Below are 19,452 nucleotides of genomic sequence, written 5' to 3' on the forward strand. Positions count from 1 at the left end.
TTGCAGAAGAAAGAAAAACTAGTCTTCCAAAGGAATCATCAGCTGCAGAGGAACAGGAAGAAGAAGTGGAACAAGTGGAATCAGACATCGAGAAAGCTGGTATTATTTTCCACTGATGAGATGTTGGAACTACCTTAAAAATACCACTGCTTTCTAGTTTTTGTTTTTTTCACTGTTATTGTTATGAACAGCACCTCAGACCAGTGCCATCAAGTCACAGCGACTGAGTTTCTCTACTCCTTTTCAGTTGACTTACCTTGTGTACTTCATTTTGCTCTTTCCCATGCCTGGTCTCTGAATCCTTTTGTTGTTTTTCATAGAACACCTAGGAGATTAAAATATCAAGACAGGCTGAAAAGCTTACAAAAAAGGTACTAGGAATTTGACCTGAGGTATCAAACTGAAAAGTACTTTTAATAAGTGCTTATGACAAGCTGGAAGTCAAGTTAACAGTATTCTGCTTTGCAGTCCAGTGAAGAACTGCACTGGGTCACACATTAGCAGTATGTCTTTTTGAGGACAATGGTGTCTCGTGGTGGTCTGTTGTATCTGTTTTTACTAATTGTTTTCTATAATGATGTGCATTCAATAGCTACTGAAAAGGGGCACTTTTAATTTTATTTGGTTTCTAAAGCTGAGATCTAAACACCAAGCACAGCTGAACTGAACAGTTTTGGTAGCATTTGAGCTTTAAAATCAATGTTTGTAAAACAGCCTCAAAATTTTTCTTCTTCAAATTCTCCAGTTTTGAATATTTACAATGAAGTTTTTAAAAGCCTGGGGTAGCACTTGTTAGATACTGTTCCAGGACAAGTTGTTACTAAGACATAGCACCCCTTTTCTGAGCTATGGAGTGCCCATTACTCTGCTGTAGGAGGCAAGGGATGTGTGAATCCTTCCCTTTTACGGTTAGGTGGAAATATCAGCAAAGAGCCTAAGATTTATGGTGAATATAAATTTCACTTATGTTTCCACTTCTGAGATGCTGAAGACAATTTGGAAGAGGAAGATAACAGTGAAGTACCTTCAGAAGCACAAAAAAGGCCCGAGAAGGTAGAAAAGAAAATCTCAGAAACTTTCTTCTATAACTATGAAGATATATGTTCACGTCCATTTGTCACTGAAGACTCTGGGATACCAATTAACCTTCTTACTCTTAAGTATCCTTTCTGTTGAGGTTCTGCAAATTTAAAGCTAGGAATATTTAATATATCTTCTTAAAACTGTCCTTGTCTAATTTGGAGAAGCCTATGTGGCATTAGTGGGGTACCTTTGGTTGAGACACAGGTAAGAATTCTGACCAGCTATGGTTCTAGGTGAACCATCAGGCTTCTAGTGACCAGATTCAGTATTCTCATTTCAGTTTTGGTTAAGTGTTTCTATCCACTTAGTAAACTTTTCTAGAAAGCCAGTGTCAAATCTTTTCCTTATTGAACTGTTGTAAGACATTCTTTTGGATATGACTGCACCAGAAGTGCAAACCTGATGGTGATGGATAGCCAAACACTGATGTATATAGCAGGCAACCAAGTGGTGCTCCTGGACCTGAAACCTAAATCTCAAAGATATCTCCGGAGCAGCGGTGGTGGTGGAATTGGGTTTATCATGGTATGGCTTTTGTTTTGTGTTTTAGGATGTTAGTCACTTTCTAGCAGGGAAATGTTCACTTAGCTGCTTGATGGGAGATTTCTACAGCTGCACATACATATGCATAAGAAAGTATGGTATTGATTAGGGGAACTTGTGGACCAGGCAGCATGGGCTACTCATCACATCAACATAAATGGCAGAGGACAAATATCTGCACACCCAAGTCCCAGGCTCAGGTACCTTAAGGCACTCACAAGATTAATTTTTAGAACTATTACATTTTTATTTAAATATTTCAGCTCATATAACTTTTTTTTTTTTTTTGAACACTCATCTCTCCTAGTCACAGCTAATATTAGTATAGTGTTTTACCTGCAGTTAAAATTTATAAAATCAAGTTCCTAGATAAATTAAGAGAAAAAGTATCTGGTTTCACTCTAGTAAACTCCTACGAAGAGGTTCAACTCTCAAATGCTTCCTCTGGATTTGAAGCATCTTACTCTCTGAAGGGCTCTGCCATCTCTCAGTTGTATTTCACATGAGCAAGGCTTTCAGAACACCAGCCTCAGACTGTTCTGCTGCATTGTTAGCAGCCTTTTCTGGGGAATCATGGTACATCTCTATGTCTCCAGAACAATGTCATTCAGGGTGGCTTTTCTGCAGCTGTCTGCTGAAGTAGATGGCTGCTGGCACAAATGCTGCTCATGGAAAGATCAGCTAGTAGGTTGAAAGAGGCAGGAATAGTAAGAGAATGCACGATAAAGCAAATTATTTCACAGTTTGTTATGGTTCTGCATTATATGTGTGATAAACCATTTTGTTTGCATAATGGTTTTATCATTGTGTGTGCATAGTGGCTTCTTTATGATATTGAGCAAAAGGTGGGCAGTTGTTTAGAATAAACACATAGAAAAAGGCAACCTACTATATCTTTTGACTAATGATTGAGTAAATTAAAAAAACCCCAACTCAATAGCTAGCAGTATAGAGACAGAGGTGTCATTACAGCATGCAATGGGACTTTTGCTTTTTCAAGGCACACCCTACAAAGCAGTACTTTGCAGTAGGAGAAAAAGGAAAGAAGCCAAACATCATCATCTATGATTACCCTTCACTGAGGCCCTACAGAATACTGCAAGGTAGTGTAAAAAGTTCTATTTTCATCTTACACAAATGGGCCTGGGTTTATAGATCCCAGGAAATGGAGTAGTGTGTCATTTTAAGTTTAGAAGGAAATATGACCTTTTGGTCCTTCACAGCAAAATAGAAAGCACTGATTTCAAGCTTTTTCATTATTGCATGGGAGGAAACCTTTATTTAGTAGAAATAGCCAACTGAGAGCTATTACCTAGTTAAAAAAATAATTGCAGTAAAAGTTGAGCTCCTTCTAAGTAGATTTTCCTGTTGTTTCTTCTGCTTTTCCATGTATGGGTGTATTTGGGCTTCCATGTTTCTTCAGGTGGAACAGAGGAAGCCTATGTTTTTGGTGATTTCAACCGTGCTGGCACTTTGTTGGCCAGTGTTGGGAGCAGCCCTGACTACATGCTTACTATCTGGGACTGGAAACAAGAAATCCTTGTGTTGAGATCAAAAGCTTTTTCACAGGATGTTTACAAGGTCACATTTTCTGCTGATAATGAAGAGCAACTAACTACATCTGGATCAGGACACATCAGGTAATTTTAGTGATTAGAATTAATATATATAACTTCTAAAGTAATAATATGTAGAAGATGACTGACAGGAATGTATCATTAACAAACATGGATTAATGAGGAATGCTGTTTTACCTGGCCATTACAGTTACAAAAAGGAGAATGTTCAAGTCCTTTGGCCAGTCAGCCAGGTCTTTTAACACCTTTGCTGTGCAAAAAGAAGGATGTTTGATGTTGAATGTCAGTACGACTGGCTGCATTCTTGTAATTTCAACAAGCACTGGGGACAATTAATAAAATATATATACACACACACATATGTATATATATATAAATGTATTCCAGCTGATAACATAACATAACATATATGCCTCTTGTGCCTTCTGGCCTTTCTACCTTTGATTTCTTGAACTCATCTGCTGTTTGGGCAGCCCTTAGAACTGGTCAAGTCATGGATCAGAAACCCTCTGATACCTCCACAAGCCTGCAAGGAATCCTTACAACATATATACTTCCATGCACTCACTTCTCTGGTAAATTCACGGATCCTTTTGCAATAAAAAATAAACTACAACTTTAAGCTCTTTGGGACAGGGATTAGCTTTGTGTTCTGTATTTACCCAGTGTTCAATGTTAATAGAGCAGTGACTTAAGATATGACTTAGGTACTATCATGATAGAAATTATACCTTTAGAAGTATAACATGTCTAAAGTTCTTTGATTTTTAACAAGGGAATCAGATCAAAATCTGAGATCTGCTCTGTAGTTTGGTTGCAAGGTGGGTCTGAAATAGAAAATGGCTTATTTAGACCTGGAAAAAATGTGGTTTAGAATATATTATTTATGGAAATCTGACAGAGCAAAAATCTCTTGGAATCTTTCTTTCGAACTAAAATACTATGGATAAGCACTGACATAGCTTTTGTAACGTGATAAACAGGATCTTTCACCTAAATGTCGTCTCCAGTTCCAATTTCCAATACCTGTCTCAAGTATAATGTGTTCTGCACAGACAGTGAACCATCCCTAATTGCAGATGTTAATTTTTCTGTAATGCAGTAATTTAAAGTTATGTTTTATACTGCTAAAATATAATTATTAAATAGAAATAGCTATGAAGATCTAGGATAAAACATTTGGCTCGGTGAAATTTTATCATCAAACTCAAGCCCATGTAGGTACTTGTATGAAATTCAGTGAAGATCTTAGTCCCTTGGATTTACAAAGTTGAGTATCATACACTGTAGACAGGAAGAGTAACATAGGTATTCCTGACATTTTACACTTTTAAATATTGCTGTAGTCTTCATTATGACCACTCTAAATCCTTTTCCTAGCTTTTTCTTAGGGGTAGTATAGGGAAATGTTTGTGTAGTTACAAAGCTTTATCTCATTTTAAAAAGAAAAACTCAATGTCTCCCGTGAAAAAGAATAATAAAGGAACAGCGCTAACCTCAGAGGCGTCCCTGGTAAGATTATTATGTCTGAGAGAGACTGAAGAGTGTGTTGAGGAAATCTTGTATCAGACAGCAATGTTTTTTCTATACTCAGGTTCTGGAAGATGGCTCTCACATTCACTGGTCTCAAGTTACAAGGAGCTTTGGGCAGGTTTGGAAAAACAGCAGTGTCTGACATTATAGGCTATGTGGAGCTGCCTGATGGGAAGGTAAGTAAGAGGAAGTTTAATTGGTTTCATGTTTCCTCTTAGGTTTAGATATAAAGTCTACTGAGTAAGTTGGAGAGTTACTATTTGCTTCAAAGTGATTTGAATTAAACCCTCAATGCACTGCTCTGATAAGCTAATATTGACATTAATTTGCCAGAAATCTGGCTTGCTTTGTAATAATTGAAAAGTACAGTTAGTATTGTAATTCCCAGACAAAAGATCTCTGCTGGCTTAGAGCTGAGGCTCCTCAAATGGGATAGTGAGAATGTTAGTGTAAAAAAAATACAAAGACTGTTAGCCTTGATCTTTAACCGTTTCAGTGCATGTAAATGTTGTCACATTGCTAAAAAGTTGAATCTTCTCACCTTTTACACCTTCTCATGCAAATATCCATACATTGCTATGAATGTAATGCTTGCACTGAAGGAAGCCACAAACATTAACCAGATTCTTGCCAATATTTCTGCATGGTTAAGTGCAGGTGATTATGTGCATCTCTTCATTTGCATTGAAGGTTATCTCTGGGACTGAGTGGGGCAACTTGCTGCTTTGGGAAGGGGGCCTCATTAAAGTAGAGCTCTGTCGAGCTGGAAACAAGCCCTGTCACAGTGGCCCTATCAGCCAGTTAGTTCTGGAGGAAGGAGAACTTGTCACTGTTGGAAAAGATGGCTTCATTCGGGTGAGTTTTTCTTCTACTCTGCCTTTAGTTGGGCAAATTTGTGGTCAGCAGGTAAATGTTACGTATTTTCTTTATTGTAGTTTATTTATGGACGCAAGCTATAGTGCATTTGCTTTCCAAGAATGAATTTTTAGAACAAATAGAATAAGAGTACATCTCCACAGTGTATATGTTTCAATCAGGTAGTGTTCATGCAATGTTCTCTGTTTAATAGCAGTAAACAAATCACCTTTTACTTTCATAAATCAAAATAATTTTCAGTGATTCTCTAAAAGCTTTGGTCTTACCTGCAATCTAACATGTTTTTTCCATGTGTAGTTTTGGTTAATCTTCATATATGATTTTCAGGCCTGTTAATACATTCAGTATTATTTTAAACTATTGCAATATTTGAAATCAGTTTTCTGATTATTTGGATGCTCAGATTATTAATGTTAAAATGACATAGAAATTAACTAGTATCTTGGAGATACATGTGCTCAAATAGAGGAACAATTAAAAGAAAAGACATTGGACACCCTGAAGTTAACATATAATTCTATAAATTAAGGTCAAAACAGTTTCCTTATCCATACCACTAGTTTTTGGTCTCACCTGTCAATTAGAAATGATTTTGTAATTTTGTTTGCCTTCTTTTTAAGGGAAGACAAGATGTGTCTTCTGCTGGTGTGTGAAAGACCTAGATAATCAACAGATAGTTGGGGGTTTCAAACACCTAATGTTTTGTTGTTGTTGTTGTTGGTGGTGGTGTGTTTTATAAAATGATATTATCCTATTAGGAAAACTCACTTGGTTATAAACATACCAACTGATGTCTTATCCCACAGAGCAGAACAAGAATATGTTAGATCTCCCAGTCTTTCTCTGTGCTGCCTCAGTACAAGCAAGGCAGATATAATTTACTCTCTGTAGTTCTGAGGTTGCTGTGTATAGCTCTGCCAGTGCCAGGGATGAATTTAAGCTACTGTTGTTTCAGAATTGGACAACGAAATTTTACATATACTTTGCATTGTACCCAAGTGTATCAGGTAGTAGTTGCCACTATTCTAGGTGATGTTCAAAACAGTGAGGCAGATGTGACAGATTTCATAGGCTGCCTGTAGAATCTACACTCCACTGGTGTCTTATAATTTTGAATTTTCGTATTAATCACGTATGAAACCATAACATGGCCTTATAAAAGCACTTTTTTCTTTTTTAATGCTTCCAATTGCTGTGAAGGTGTGGAACTTTGAGGTAATAGATGCTGCTGATTCTGTGGATGACACAGGATTACTGGAGGTGGAGCCTATGAATGAACTTCAGGTTGGCAAGAATGTCAGCCTGAGTTTCATGTCAAAAATTAATGACAGTGGACAGTCTGGACAGCCTATTTGGTATGCTCAGGTAAGTTACACTCAAGTACATACATCTTTGTGGAGAAACACAGAATGAGGGAGGTGATGTTAAGCAACAGCAGGAGTCAATTACAAATCAATATGCTTCTTTTTTTGTAGAATTCCATTTTCTTCTGGATATATATATAATCTTATTTTGTATATATATATATACATAAAAATATATAAATTTTCTTCTTTCAAACATTGGAACAGGCTTCCTAGAGAGGTGCATGCTGCCCCAAGCCTGTCGGTGTTAAAGAGGCATTTGAACAATGCCCTTGATAAGATGCTTTAACTTTTAGTCAGCCCTAAAGTGGTCAGGCAGTTGGACTAGATGATTGTTATAGGTTCCATCAAACTGAATTATTCCATTCCAATTTTTAGTGTATAGTAGCATGTGAGACTCTGGCTTTCAGAGCCAGAACTGCACAAGAACAGGAGGATGTCAAAAGGTAATGTGCAAGTTCTGTTATCCTGGACTGATGGATAGGACTGATAGGACCAACATCACCACATTTAGTCATTCCAGTTTCACAATTATAATCATTAAGGAAATTTTAAAAAGTCACCTTGGGCAGTTTTATTTCCAAATTGAGTTTGAAAGTATTCAAGTGACATGTTTTGTTTTTTCTTCTTCAGGATGCCAATGGAGCAATATGGAAGCTGGATTTGACTTTTTCAAATATGGTAAGTTTGTTTTCTTTTTCTTCCTTCTAATTTCTTCAATTCCTTTGCAATAACTTCCTTTAGTTATACTGGATGCATCTGCAATGAAGTTTGTGTTTTATGAAGGTACACAGTTAAAAATTTTAGCATTGAAACAGATTTTTCTTAAAATTTATTTTCATAATGTTATTTATTATGATGATTGTGGAGGATTATGAAAAGTAATTTTATTTTGGATTCTTGAAAATTTGGCTGCCAAATCCAAGTTACCTTAAAGGAGTTTTATTCTCATAAACTGGTAATAAAAGTTGCATGGATGCAGGAAATGAGTTCAAGGATTTATGGATATATCCTTTCTAGATAGGTATTTGAAACAATCCTTACTGTTGTCTCTAAATGACATAAAGAACTAGGAAAAGCAAGGAGAAGATGAAATGCACTTCACATTTTTCCTAGTGGTTACTCGTGTTACTGCTGGAGATGTTTTTGATGGAGAAATAGGCGTCACCGTTAAAATGGGGGCATTTAATTTTTGCTCCCTAATATATTACAGTAAATGGGAACAATCCCTTTGAGTGGAATAAAATTCTGTGGCAACAGATAAAATTATGTTCCAGGAATTTTATGGTGAAGAAAAGACATACAAAGCATACTATTAAAAGTAATGTAAAAAATGTATAGCAAGCCCTAGAATTCCTTGGATAATGAAATTATTTCCCAGGCAGCATAAGCCTGAGGCTTGAGAGCATTTTCTTTGCCTTCAGAGCAACAGCTCTTTGTTAAAAATACTGATTCCAAGCCTGAAACCACTTTATGAAAGGCATTCCTCTTTATTTTCACATAGAAAATGATGGTATTTTAAATGAACTTAATCTTTCTACACTAATTTTGCTCAAGATCTTCTTATGAACATTTAAATTTTAAAAAAGAGAGGGAATTGCTTATAGGTACCTTATACATGCCAAATTTTGTTCATACAAACAGCACCTGTCTCTATTTTTGAGATTAACTGTAGGTATGGCTGGCAATACCTCATAAGTGCAGCTCCAGAATGTAGCAGAACTTCTGTTCTTCTGTTTTGCACTGCAGACCCGTGATCCAGAGTGCCTGTGTACCTTTCACTCTGGAAGAATTGAAGCCATAAGTGTCTCTCCCGTTACGTACCTCCTGGCCACCACTGCTCTTGACCGTAAGTACGCTATTCCTTTCCTCTCATACCACTGTGACTGTTATTTTTGAAGAGTAATGATACTTGGTTTGGAACTATTCCATTTTGAACTGAAGTTGTGTGTTTGCACTTTGGAAAAGTCAAAGGTCACTTTATAGCCAATTGTTATTCCAGGGATCAGTACTTTAATAAGACAAATCATTAATGTTTTGAAATAATGCAGTATGGCTGCTTCATCTTAAAAGCCTGGGATTTAAAATAAATGAGATAAGTTTTTAAAGGGAAGCTTTGTAAATTCTCTTCATTCTGAAGGAACTGGCTGAAAAGATGAGACATTTGTTTGAATAACAGCACTTGTATTCCAGACTCTAATAAGTGTTGGGATTTTTGTTTTGTAAGGGATTACATACATCTCTAGCATTGTGTAAGTCATTGTGAATATTAATATTTGTGGCTTTTTTAGAAAATACAATAGCTATCATGCTCCCAACAACACTTAACATGAAATAATAAACATATTTATTTAACTTCTATAAATATTGCCATTTAGATCTCTCACAGTTAGCTGTATCATGCTTTGAACCAAGAACCACTGGCCAAAACATTCACAATGTCATTTACACTTCTCAGAAGATTCTACAAGGTTTTTAACTCAATTCTTGTCAGCAGTATGTTGTAATTTGTCTGTGTTATACAATGTACATGCTCTTCTAGCCTGAAGACAAACTCCTACCAGTTGAGCAAATGACAGGATATTTGCCAGCTGGAATGGAATTTTATGCAGACCAATATGTATGTCTATGAATCTGTTAATTTCATCTCTGTGAAACTGGCTTTTCTTTGGACAATCTCCCGTTTTCATACATTTAAAATTTTCCTCCCTAGGCTAGTAGCGTGTCATCTTTTCCTATGTTGTCAGTACAGATTTTCCTTACAGTATGCCAAAGTTCTGTGATTACTTGAAAATTACACATGGTGGTCAGCATGCTGCTTATTACAACCCTCAGCCCTGACAACTCTTGGGAACGTTTCAGTTAAAGAGTGAAGAAAACTTATGTTTTGTTCATGAGCACCATGCTAGCTGTGGTACTCTGTAACCATCAGGCATGTCTTTCCAGATGGGTATTTGATACTCGAAGAGAAAAACTAATAACTTTCCCTCCAGCTTTAAATAAATTCTCCATAAATCTTAAAATGTGACATTGCAAGAAATCAATTCTTACTGTCTCCTCTCCACACAGGATCAGTGCGTATCTATGATTTCATCAGCAACAGGCAACTGAGTGAAATGAAGTTTAAACAGGGAGGAACATCACTGATGTGGGCACCTCGTATTGTGAGTTTTTGTTAGTGTGTTACCAAAAATTCATAAGGGGCCTATGAGCCTGCCAACATCAAGTAAGTTGCTCACAGTACTAGAGCTTAAACAAGTCGCTGTTAGGCCATGGTGGAGTTTACTGTAGTAGAATATATGTGTGAGTTCGTGGAGTGGCATGTATATGTATAGTATGTTTACAGTTTGGCTTTACTGTGGATTATCAGGTATCCTACTTTGTGTCTTCCTGAGATTTTAAAATCACATCTGTGTGCACTCCCAGGAAGTAGTCTTAGTTTATAGACTAAAACAGCTTCTATTTAACCCACACAGACTAATTGTCAATTAACACGAGTTAGTTAACACATTTTGAAATGACAATCCAGACAATCTACAAACATTTGGAGACAAATCATAAAAAGCTGTTGCCAGAACTGATCATTTGTAGAGTGTGGAGTCTATCACTTTTAGACATATTTGCTAATTTTAATTAAAATAGTGTTTAGTTATGTTCTTGAGGAAACATAGCAAGCCTGGTGGGTTAATTATAAGCAAATTTATGGAGGAAAGTGTTTGAATTTTCAAGGAGAGAGTAAAACTGGGATACTGCTCTTAGAACTATAATTCTGGCCATGCAGACTTTCAGGGATGCTGTTAGGTGGTGACCTGTACATGCAAGAGGTAAGCTGACCGCCACAACAAATGGTACAGCATTACAAAACTGATTCAGTTCAGTTTCACAAAAGTTGTTGCTAAACAGAGTCTGAAAAATCAAGGGTCTTAGTCTTTCTAGCTGCATTTAAACCCCCAATGGATACTTACACATAGCTTAAAGTGATCAAAGGTTTTTGAAAATCTGTGCTCACAGAGCTCATGTATTCATCCATGTCTCTTCACACAGCAATTCTCCTTCTGGTCTTATTTCTGATGTGCATTAATATTGATCTGTGTCATGTCTGGAGCTGGTTCGACTTGTAAATCACTTCAAGACACTACCATACGTGGCTAATAACAGTTAAATCTGCAGGTCCAGCTAGATCCAGCTAAAACATGGGCCTGTTTCTGCTAATGCTCTCACAATTCAAACCTGTCTATGTTGTTGGCAACTGGTTTACCTACAGGGCCTGTGATAAAGGCTCCATAGCCTCCTCTTTCCATCTCACGTATAGCTGTCCCTGTTAACAACTGTACTTCACATGGAGTCAGTCAGATCCAAGTCTGTGCCCTCACCTCTTCAAAAATCATACTGACATTTGGTGCCAAATATTGTATTTAGAAAAATATAATAATTCCTTTTCTGAGTTCCAACTCTTCTCCTTAAGAAGAAGCTATTGATATATTTGTATATCAGTGTGAATTACCTCTTCCTCAGACATTACAACCACATCCTCATTAACATTCCCAGTCTCAATGGCATGTTAGCAATTAAAAAAAACTCCAAAAAAACCCAACAATCCAAACAAAAAAATAACCCCCAGTCCTCCCACTCCCTTTACAATAGCATATTAGAGAGAATAAACAGCATTTGCCATGTATGAAATATTCTTTGTGCTTTAGCAACACTTCCATGTAAGTTAAGTTACAGGTTAACACTAGAGCATGTGCTATACCGGTTCTTATTCAGAACTCTCAGATGTACACTGTGATTTTTTTTTCCTCATTCTTCCACTGAAAGGTAAATCCTAAAGGAGGTCTGATTGCTGTGGGGTTTGAAGATGGTGTTGTCCGCATAATTGAAGTTTATGATCCCAAGGGACTGCCCATTTATGCAGGAATGTCCAATAGAGATAATGCAGATATAAATCTCAAACAAGCTTTCAAACCTCATTCTACTGCAGTTACAGCCTTGGCATATGAACAAAATGGAGAAGTGCTTGCCACAGGGGTATGTACAACTTCTTTTGGCTTTGTTTATTAAACCACAAAGACAGAGATTATTTAAAGATATAAGGTAAAGGTTGTTTATTGACAACACAGTTATACTTCTGTTACTGCTGTTGATGGCTTCTTGTAGTTCTTTGCAGTGCCGAGGGAAGAGAAGGATCTGTTTGCACTCACATTTGTTTTCTGAAGGAAAGCACCTGTGCAATTCATACAATTCATTTTGTGAACTACTGGACTGTTTAGTGTGAATACTGTAATCCCTTTTGCAGATGGATTTGGTTCATTTTGGAATTAGTTTAGTAGTATATTGGAATTAGTAAAAGCAAGTCCATTCATATACCACCTGGGCAGCACTCCAGCTGCTACCCAGCACTGCCTTACAACAGGATCAACCAGTTGGTTTGTCAGTGTTCCTGCTAGTCTTTGAGATGATTTCCAGTCAATGTGGTCTCTCTTTTTAAATACTGGCCTTCAGCCACGGTCAGTGCATTTACAGTTACATGTTCCTTGAGCATCACCATGCATTTCACTTAATGCAGGATTTAAGCTGTTGTGCACTAGTTCTGGATTTTCTTGTTATCTGGGGAAATGAGCCTGTGCTATCTTATATGAACAAAACGGCCTGAGCTTTAAAGGAGCTCCTGAGGCAATGGGCAGAAAGCACATGGCTGGGGCTACCAGGTGAGGCCCATCAGGACAATTAAGGGCTGTGGGCGCCCTCAGGGCCCTGGAGTAAGGTGGGCGGGTTTTTTATTTCCTCCCTGTAATCATCATGGAAATCCAATTCTGAGTTTCAAGGCACTTTTAAGTCCCTCTGTTGAGCCACAAAACATTTGAAATATGTATTTATGTCTCAAAGTACTTACAGTCTTTCTAAGTTTTCATCAGCTTTGCTTTGATTCAGTCATGATTTTTTTTTTTTTCTTCTCAGAGTAAAGACAAAACTGTTTTCTTTTTTGCTGTTGAAGATAAATATGAGCCAATTGGATTCATCTGTGTCCCTGGGCCTGTGCAGGCATTACAGTGGTCTCCACCTTCTCATGTGAGCAATGCATGTTTGTTTTCTTTCCTTCCCTACAGTGTTAAATGTCATTTTGAAAAGAAATTCCAATGAAAATTGATGAAGATTTGTGACCCTAGAGAATGACAGGTTCTGTGTAGCTGTATCTCCAGTTCAGTCACTTTGACATGTTTTGGATTTAAATAGCAGAAACATATGCAAACCACACAATTTCACTCAGCTTTTTGAGTTTTTGCCTTGAAGAAACAAGTTATTTGACTATGATTGCCTGTGCCTCTTGCCCATCTTAAAACAGGCTTTTGCAAACCTTTCAGACCACATTAAGAAAGCTTTTGGGTGCTTCTTGGAATTCACAATCTGTGTTTGAAGTGTGTCAGTGGCATATTCAGATAGATTCTTGCTAATATTTCAGAAGTTTTATAAGGTTAGAGTAAAATCTGAAATTTTAATTGGTCCAGTATTCTCATTTAGAAGGGAAATTGTTCATTATATTTTGATGCTGACAAAGTGGCCAGCAAGATATGTTATACTAGTGTACAGTGGCAAAGTGTAGCTATTATTGCTTATTCATGGGAACTGATAAAAACTGCGTTGGCAAAATAACTCTTGCTGGTATGAACTTTATCTTACTGCAGAAATGACAGATTTTGATCTGAGAGTTGCATTTTGAGTTATTTCCTTGAGGACAAGGTAGTCCTACTTACTAAAAAAGCACCCATCCTATCTTTGATATGTTAAGTTCCCTCTGAGTAATTTTATCTACTGCTATGAGGTCTCCACTGCTAGATATGAACACTTACTAAACACAGTACAAACATCCAAGTGTTATGCTACTTTTTTTCTCTTTAGAATAAATACCTTGGTCATTAAATACTATCCATTTAATGAATGTATTTGTAAGGTTGAGGTTTTAGAGACATAAGAACCATATCATTTCTAGTTAAGGTTTCCATAGCAACTCTAATATGGTCCCTTTGCGCATTTTTAGTGGTGCATCAGATAAAATAAGCCTCTCTCTATTCCCCAGATCACTTGAAAAATTGAAACTAAATAAAAATTTGCCTTTTCAAATCTCAAAACACTAAATAATTATTACCTTTACCTCACCTGTTCTTCCCAACTTTACATTTTTAAAGAGCTGGCAGGTAGCAGCAGACCAAACTCTAAGTTGAACAGCATTTGGCAAGATTCCAAGTCCAATCTTGAGGATACAAGGGATTTATTAGTATAAAAACATACAAACTTTCAAGAAATTATGAAAAGTAAACCTCAGCTCCTAACTTTTGGGTCAGGTCGATCCTTTAATTTAACAAAACTCCCAAAATATCATCATGCTGCTTCCAAGCTAGACACTGTCAGAATATCTGTTTTGAATATGGCAAGGATTTCTTCAGCTCCTTAGCTTTGGATACACAATATAAAATAAACTTGCTGATTTCTGATGTCCATTTAAAAGTGTCCATTTAAATAAGAGCACAGTTAGAGTTAATGCTTCCTGGCTGGAGTTTGGCCTGTGGTTCTTCTGCCTAACTCTTTCCCACTTCTCTCAATTCCATGTATACATCAGCCCTGTACTTGTATTTTTTTGTTTTTGTACAGGCAAACAGCATGTTGCTCATCCTTTGTGAGAATGGCTTTGTTCTCCAGGTTCCTGCCCCTATCCCTGAGGAACACGATACATCATCCACCTACCACATAAAAAACCTGCCAGCGCAGTACTTCCATTTCTATAGTATTAAATCCCGAATCAAGGTAAAGAACTCTCCTGTGGAGGAACTTCATGTTTTTCATGTGCCAGAGGACAAAACTACCCAAAAAGGTTTCTAGTCCCTATATTGCATCATAGGAATTTTGCTAAGCTTCTTGAAGGGGAAGGCCGGGTAGAATATATTTGCGTCTGAATTTCAACATTTTGATTAGATTTAAAAGATAGCTTTAGTGAAAGGGAAAGGTAGTATAGCATGTTAGTTCTTCAAATATTTTCATTTTGGTAATTTTCAGAAAAAGCATGTTTCTTGTGGTTGATGTTAGCCCTGTAAGAAATCCCTTTGAACAGTCATAATACACCTATTTGACCACTTTGAGGTAAACATGAAAGATCTTTTTTTTTTTGTCAGTAATATATTTCTGATTTTTTTAATGTTGTAACAACTTAGAAGACATGGTATTTATTTTTGAATGAGAACTAGCATTTTCTAAGATATTTGGGGCCAGGGGAAATGAGTTATGCCAGCTCTCGGCTACTGTTAATTTTGTGAAATTAAAAAGCAAGCTGATGTGAGGCTCAGGAGCAGAGCTCCAGTGAGCAGACTATCGGTCCCATGTTCAATCTGCCACAATCTGACAGCCTCTCTGATTCTATTCTTAAGCTGTGATTTCTCTGCTTTGTCTATTAACTGCTCCTGTCTTCTGAGTGGTGCGTTATTGAATGTCAGGCAAAGCCTCATTTCTTGGTAAAATTAGGAGGAAGTCAGCATTCAGGAGAAAGATTTCTTGGTGGTTTTCTCACAGGAAGAACCACAGGAATGATCACAAAGCTAGCATACATATATAAAGAAAGATTGAGAGAATGTGTGTGGATTTTGTTTTTCTTTTTTTTTTTGTCAAAAGAGAAGAATATTGTTGGGAGACACTATCAATCTTTAAAAATAAAAAAGTATTCTACAGAGAGCAAAAATATTAATTGCTATATTTTTCCTTTAGGAGTAGACCAATAATTAATAATTTGCAACAAGGATGTTTTAGATAAGATGTAAGGAAAGATTTCTAACAGTAAGGGTGATGAAGCACTGAAATATTTTGCATAGGCTGCAGAGTCCCCATAGCAGATTTTAAAGGGTAGGTCAGACAAACATCAGCCAATAGTGTGTAAGGTTTAGCTGATTCTGCTTTTAGGCAAAAGAATGCTCTTTTGAGATCTTCTCCAGACCTGTCTCTATGATTTGCTGTCTAATATCTTCTTAGGAAGATCCTGTTTTAGAGAATTTTTGATACTCATTTATGCTAAAATAGACTTGATTGGAAAGGGGATTTTAAAGGTTTTCTAAATCTACAAATGTCTTCCCTTTGTTGTTCAGAAGAGGTAAAGTCCATTACAGCTTCTCTTTTTACTCTACATCAATGTTGCAGTATAACTCAGGAATCTGAGTTCAGTTTTCCAGTGCTTTTCTTTCTCTTCGGCAGGCAGAGCACAGGGTTTAGGAATTCTGCAGTACTAGTATGCTAATAGTGGTTAATTTTGGGAATAATCTCTCTGAGGAAATGCTGAAGTCTGCTTCTAATGCAGAATGGTTTCTGTTTCAAAGAACCATGAGTTAAAGTACTTTGGAGGAGAGAAATGAGGGCATTTCCACTGGAGACTCCCATGAAGTTTCTTTGATCTCTGCTTAATTGAAGGATACTCTGTATATATAATGCCAGGACTACCTTGAATTTCATTTATGAGACTCTTTCAGTCAGTAATGTGTGGAGTGGTTTCATGTCTCCATGTTTCTCTTCTTGTTGTAATAGCTGGAAGAAGAGATTGCACTGAGAGAGAAAAAAAAGCAGGAGAAGGAGAAAGCAAAGCTTCAATGGATAATGCAGCAACAGGCAATGGGAAAGGAGATAGAAGAACCTGAAGAGGAGCCTGAAGAAGAGCCATTGCCACCTCTCTACATACCAGAGGAGCCCAGTCCCATCCTCTGTGGGTTTTATTCAGCACCAGGAAAATTTTGGCTTTCCTTGGTAAATCAATTTTTATTTCATGTTGATGAGATTGCAAGATGTGGCAACCTTCCCTTCACATCTGGGTGCCTTTGAAAACTGATGATTTGATACATGTTATCTCTAGGACATGGAATCCCCTTCATAATTGTGAAATAAATCAGTAGTGTCACTCCAATTCAGATGGTTCAGTAAATTTCCAATAGGTACACTTCTTGGTGATGCCCGAATGGGCACAAAGGATAAGCTGTTCCCTCACAAGCAGAAAATAGAATCTTAATGTATTGGTACAATGGCTTGTAGTGCCAGTGATTAAGATAGATTTTTCTCTGTGGGTAAATAGGATCTCTAGATGTTTGGAAGTGACATTTTCTAACCTATAATAGATCCTTAATAAAGGAAGAATAATTCTGAAAATTTAATTTACCTGGCCAGCTGCTTCAGTGTTCTTTTGTTACCATTTCTTTCCTGTTCTTCTCCTCTTCAGGGTGGGTATGATTCAGGGTTCCTCTATCATTGCGAATTCTCCTCAAATGATCCCCAAGAAGACCCTGAAAACAGGCAAGATGAACCCTTTGAAGTGATTCCTATTGAGGGCACAGACAACAATCCCATCCACCGAATCTCCTTCTGGTAAAGCGTTGTAGTGTAAGAGTTAGCTTCATGATAAAGCATGACGAAATTGAACTTGGAAGGGAGGGGGGTACACTGCTTTGTCCCTTTTAGTTGTGGGTCAGCTGTGATATACAGGAACTCTTTCTGTTTCTCCTGGCACTGAGTTTCACTTAAAATTCCCAATAGACACAGTTGGGTACTGTGTCTGACAGAATAATTGTAAAAGCCCTTCAAATATGAAAATGTCTGATTTCTAATTAAGTACTGATTCGGACTCAAACATTCTAGATGGTAGATCTCCAGGAGACTCATTAGAAGTCTCTGCAAACTGTGATCATCAGAACAGCAGTTCTTCTTGGTAGTTAGCAAAGAGAGGCCACAGTTAGCCCTCAAGGAGAACATGGAGGGCTCAGTCCATCCCTCTTGTGCAAAGAATACAGGACATTCTGTGAACTGTACAATGAAAAGGGTAAACTATTTTCAGACTCCCAAAATCAGGTTCCCCGTAAGGCTAGGCACGATCTGCATCTAAAGAAGCAGATTTAGTTCAGGCTTTAGTCTACAGCTGGCTGCATTCACCACCATCTGTACCAGACGGAGAGCAGGGAGGGAAAGCTGTTTTTCTACGTTTGAGCTTGGTATTCGCTACCCTGCACAACTCAGGGCTGAGACTCGTTCCATGATACCCAGCAAGTGGCGGAACATTCCTGAGCAGCCAGTTAGCTGGAAAAAAGTTGTTAGTAGTATCACACATACTTTAAATGGTTCAAATACTTCACTCCCATCTTACAAACTTGTCAAGGCTACCTTTATTCAGATATTAGCTCTTCTAAAGAAGTATCACATTTTGAGCTGTGGCCTTACTCGTTACAAGTACCTGTTACTACTCTTTCTTGTTGCTTGACAGCACCAGCAGACTACTGATGTTCTGTGGGATGCAGAATGGTGCACTGCGTGTTTATCCTCTCCAAGAAAAAGAGATCTCAGTGGATACCCTGAAGGAATACTGGTCCTTCAATATACATGATAATGATTATGGCCAGATCCAGGGGATCTGTTCTAGTTATGATGATAGGTTTCTGATTACCTGTGGTGGAGATGGAAACATTTTTACTTTCGACATCTTGTCTCCAGAGGATGTTCACAAAGAGCTAAAGGCCAAAATCCCCTCTCCTAGGGTAAGTTGCTACCATCTTTCACTGAATTAGGCCTATTTACAATGAAACTACTGCAGGTGGGCAAAATCCCGTTCAAATATTGGGCATCATAGATCTCTCATAGCAAAAGCTGAGGTTTCTCAAAGAATTTGGAAGAAGAGCTCTTGTGAAATCTTCCCTAACAGGTGCTGTGACTGCATTTTTCCTTCTCAATGTTTTGTGCCTTTCTCCAAATAAGCATATTATGTGTTGTTCATATGTAATAATCTGCTAGTTTTTTCCCACTCAAGGGTGTAATCATGCACATTCCTAGAATGAAAGAACCACAAGGATTTGTCATACTTAATTACCTGTCTTGGATTTAATTCCAGTAAAGTATGATTCTACTCTGGATGTGGATTCTAGAAATAATGCTAGATAATGTAAAATGTATAGTTTCTCAGTGCATCTAGTATCATTCATATACAATTCACAAGTTGACTTTTTAAAAAATTTGCAAAAGAGCACAGAATGATGCTGATCCTGTTGCTCTTTCACTCTTGGACGGCATTAGCAGTAAAGATTTTACAGGTGTCATGTAATCACTGCAGAGCTCATCACCTTTAGCATGTTTGAACAGATGACACTGGAACTGGATAACAGTTCTACTGATAATACACAAGAAGAGAGAGGTGTCAAGTCCCCCACTAAAAATGTTCAGAATTCATTGACTTGATCAAAATTAAACACAGTTTAAAAATCTCTTGAGTGCCTGAATGAAACAAACATAACTTCAAAGAAGCAGTGACACCTGTTGAGTAAAGAAGTGCTATCATGCACAATGAATTTTGGAGTAGATACATGTTCAGTACAGTTTAAAAGTCTTGAAAGTGTTAATATAAAACAAATTTAACTTCTAAATATTAGTTGGTAACTACATTTTGAAAGATGCTTGACAAGGGAGGGGGAGGA

General features: G+C 37.3%; 1 protein-coding gene across 1 annotated transcript in view; it reads left to right on the forward strand.

Annotated features, from left to right (window-relative positions):
* CFAP44 (cilia and flagella associated protein 44) overlaps positions 1–19,452 on the forward strand; it is a gene marked incomplete at its 5' end in the record, with an annotated part of 45,315 nt that overhangs the window by 6,528 nt on the left and 19,335 nt on the right. The window contains 17 exon segments of the mRNA XM_082042982.1: positions 7–99; positions 983–1,160; positions 1,446–1,608; positions 2,627–2,729; positions 3,050–3,266; positions 4,798–4,912; positions 5,427–5,591; positions 6,813–6,977; positions 7,610–7,657; positions 8,726–8,825; positions 10,046–10,140; positions 11,795–12,004; positions 12,935–13,045; positions 14,624–14,776; positions 16,535–16,750; positions 17,217–17,362; positions 18,252–18,522. Of these exon segments, the coding sequence (XP_081899108.1) occupies positions 7–99; positions 983–1,160; positions 1,446–1,608; positions 2,627–2,729; positions 3,050–3,266; positions 4,798–4,912; positions 5,427–5,591; positions 6,813–6,977; positions 7,610–7,657; positions 8,726–8,825; positions 10,046–10,140; positions 11,795–12,004; positions 12,935–13,045; positions 14,624–14,776; positions 16,535–16,750; positions 17,217–17,362; positions 18,252–18,522 (2,549 nt within the window).

The sequence above is a fragment of the Streptopelia decaocto genome, assembly GCF_964273445.1.
Source record: "Streptopelia decaocto genome assembly, chromosome: 1".
NCBI classification, from domain to species: Eukaryota; Metazoa; Chordata; class Aves; order Columbiformes; family Columbidae; genus Streptopelia; species Streptopelia decaocto.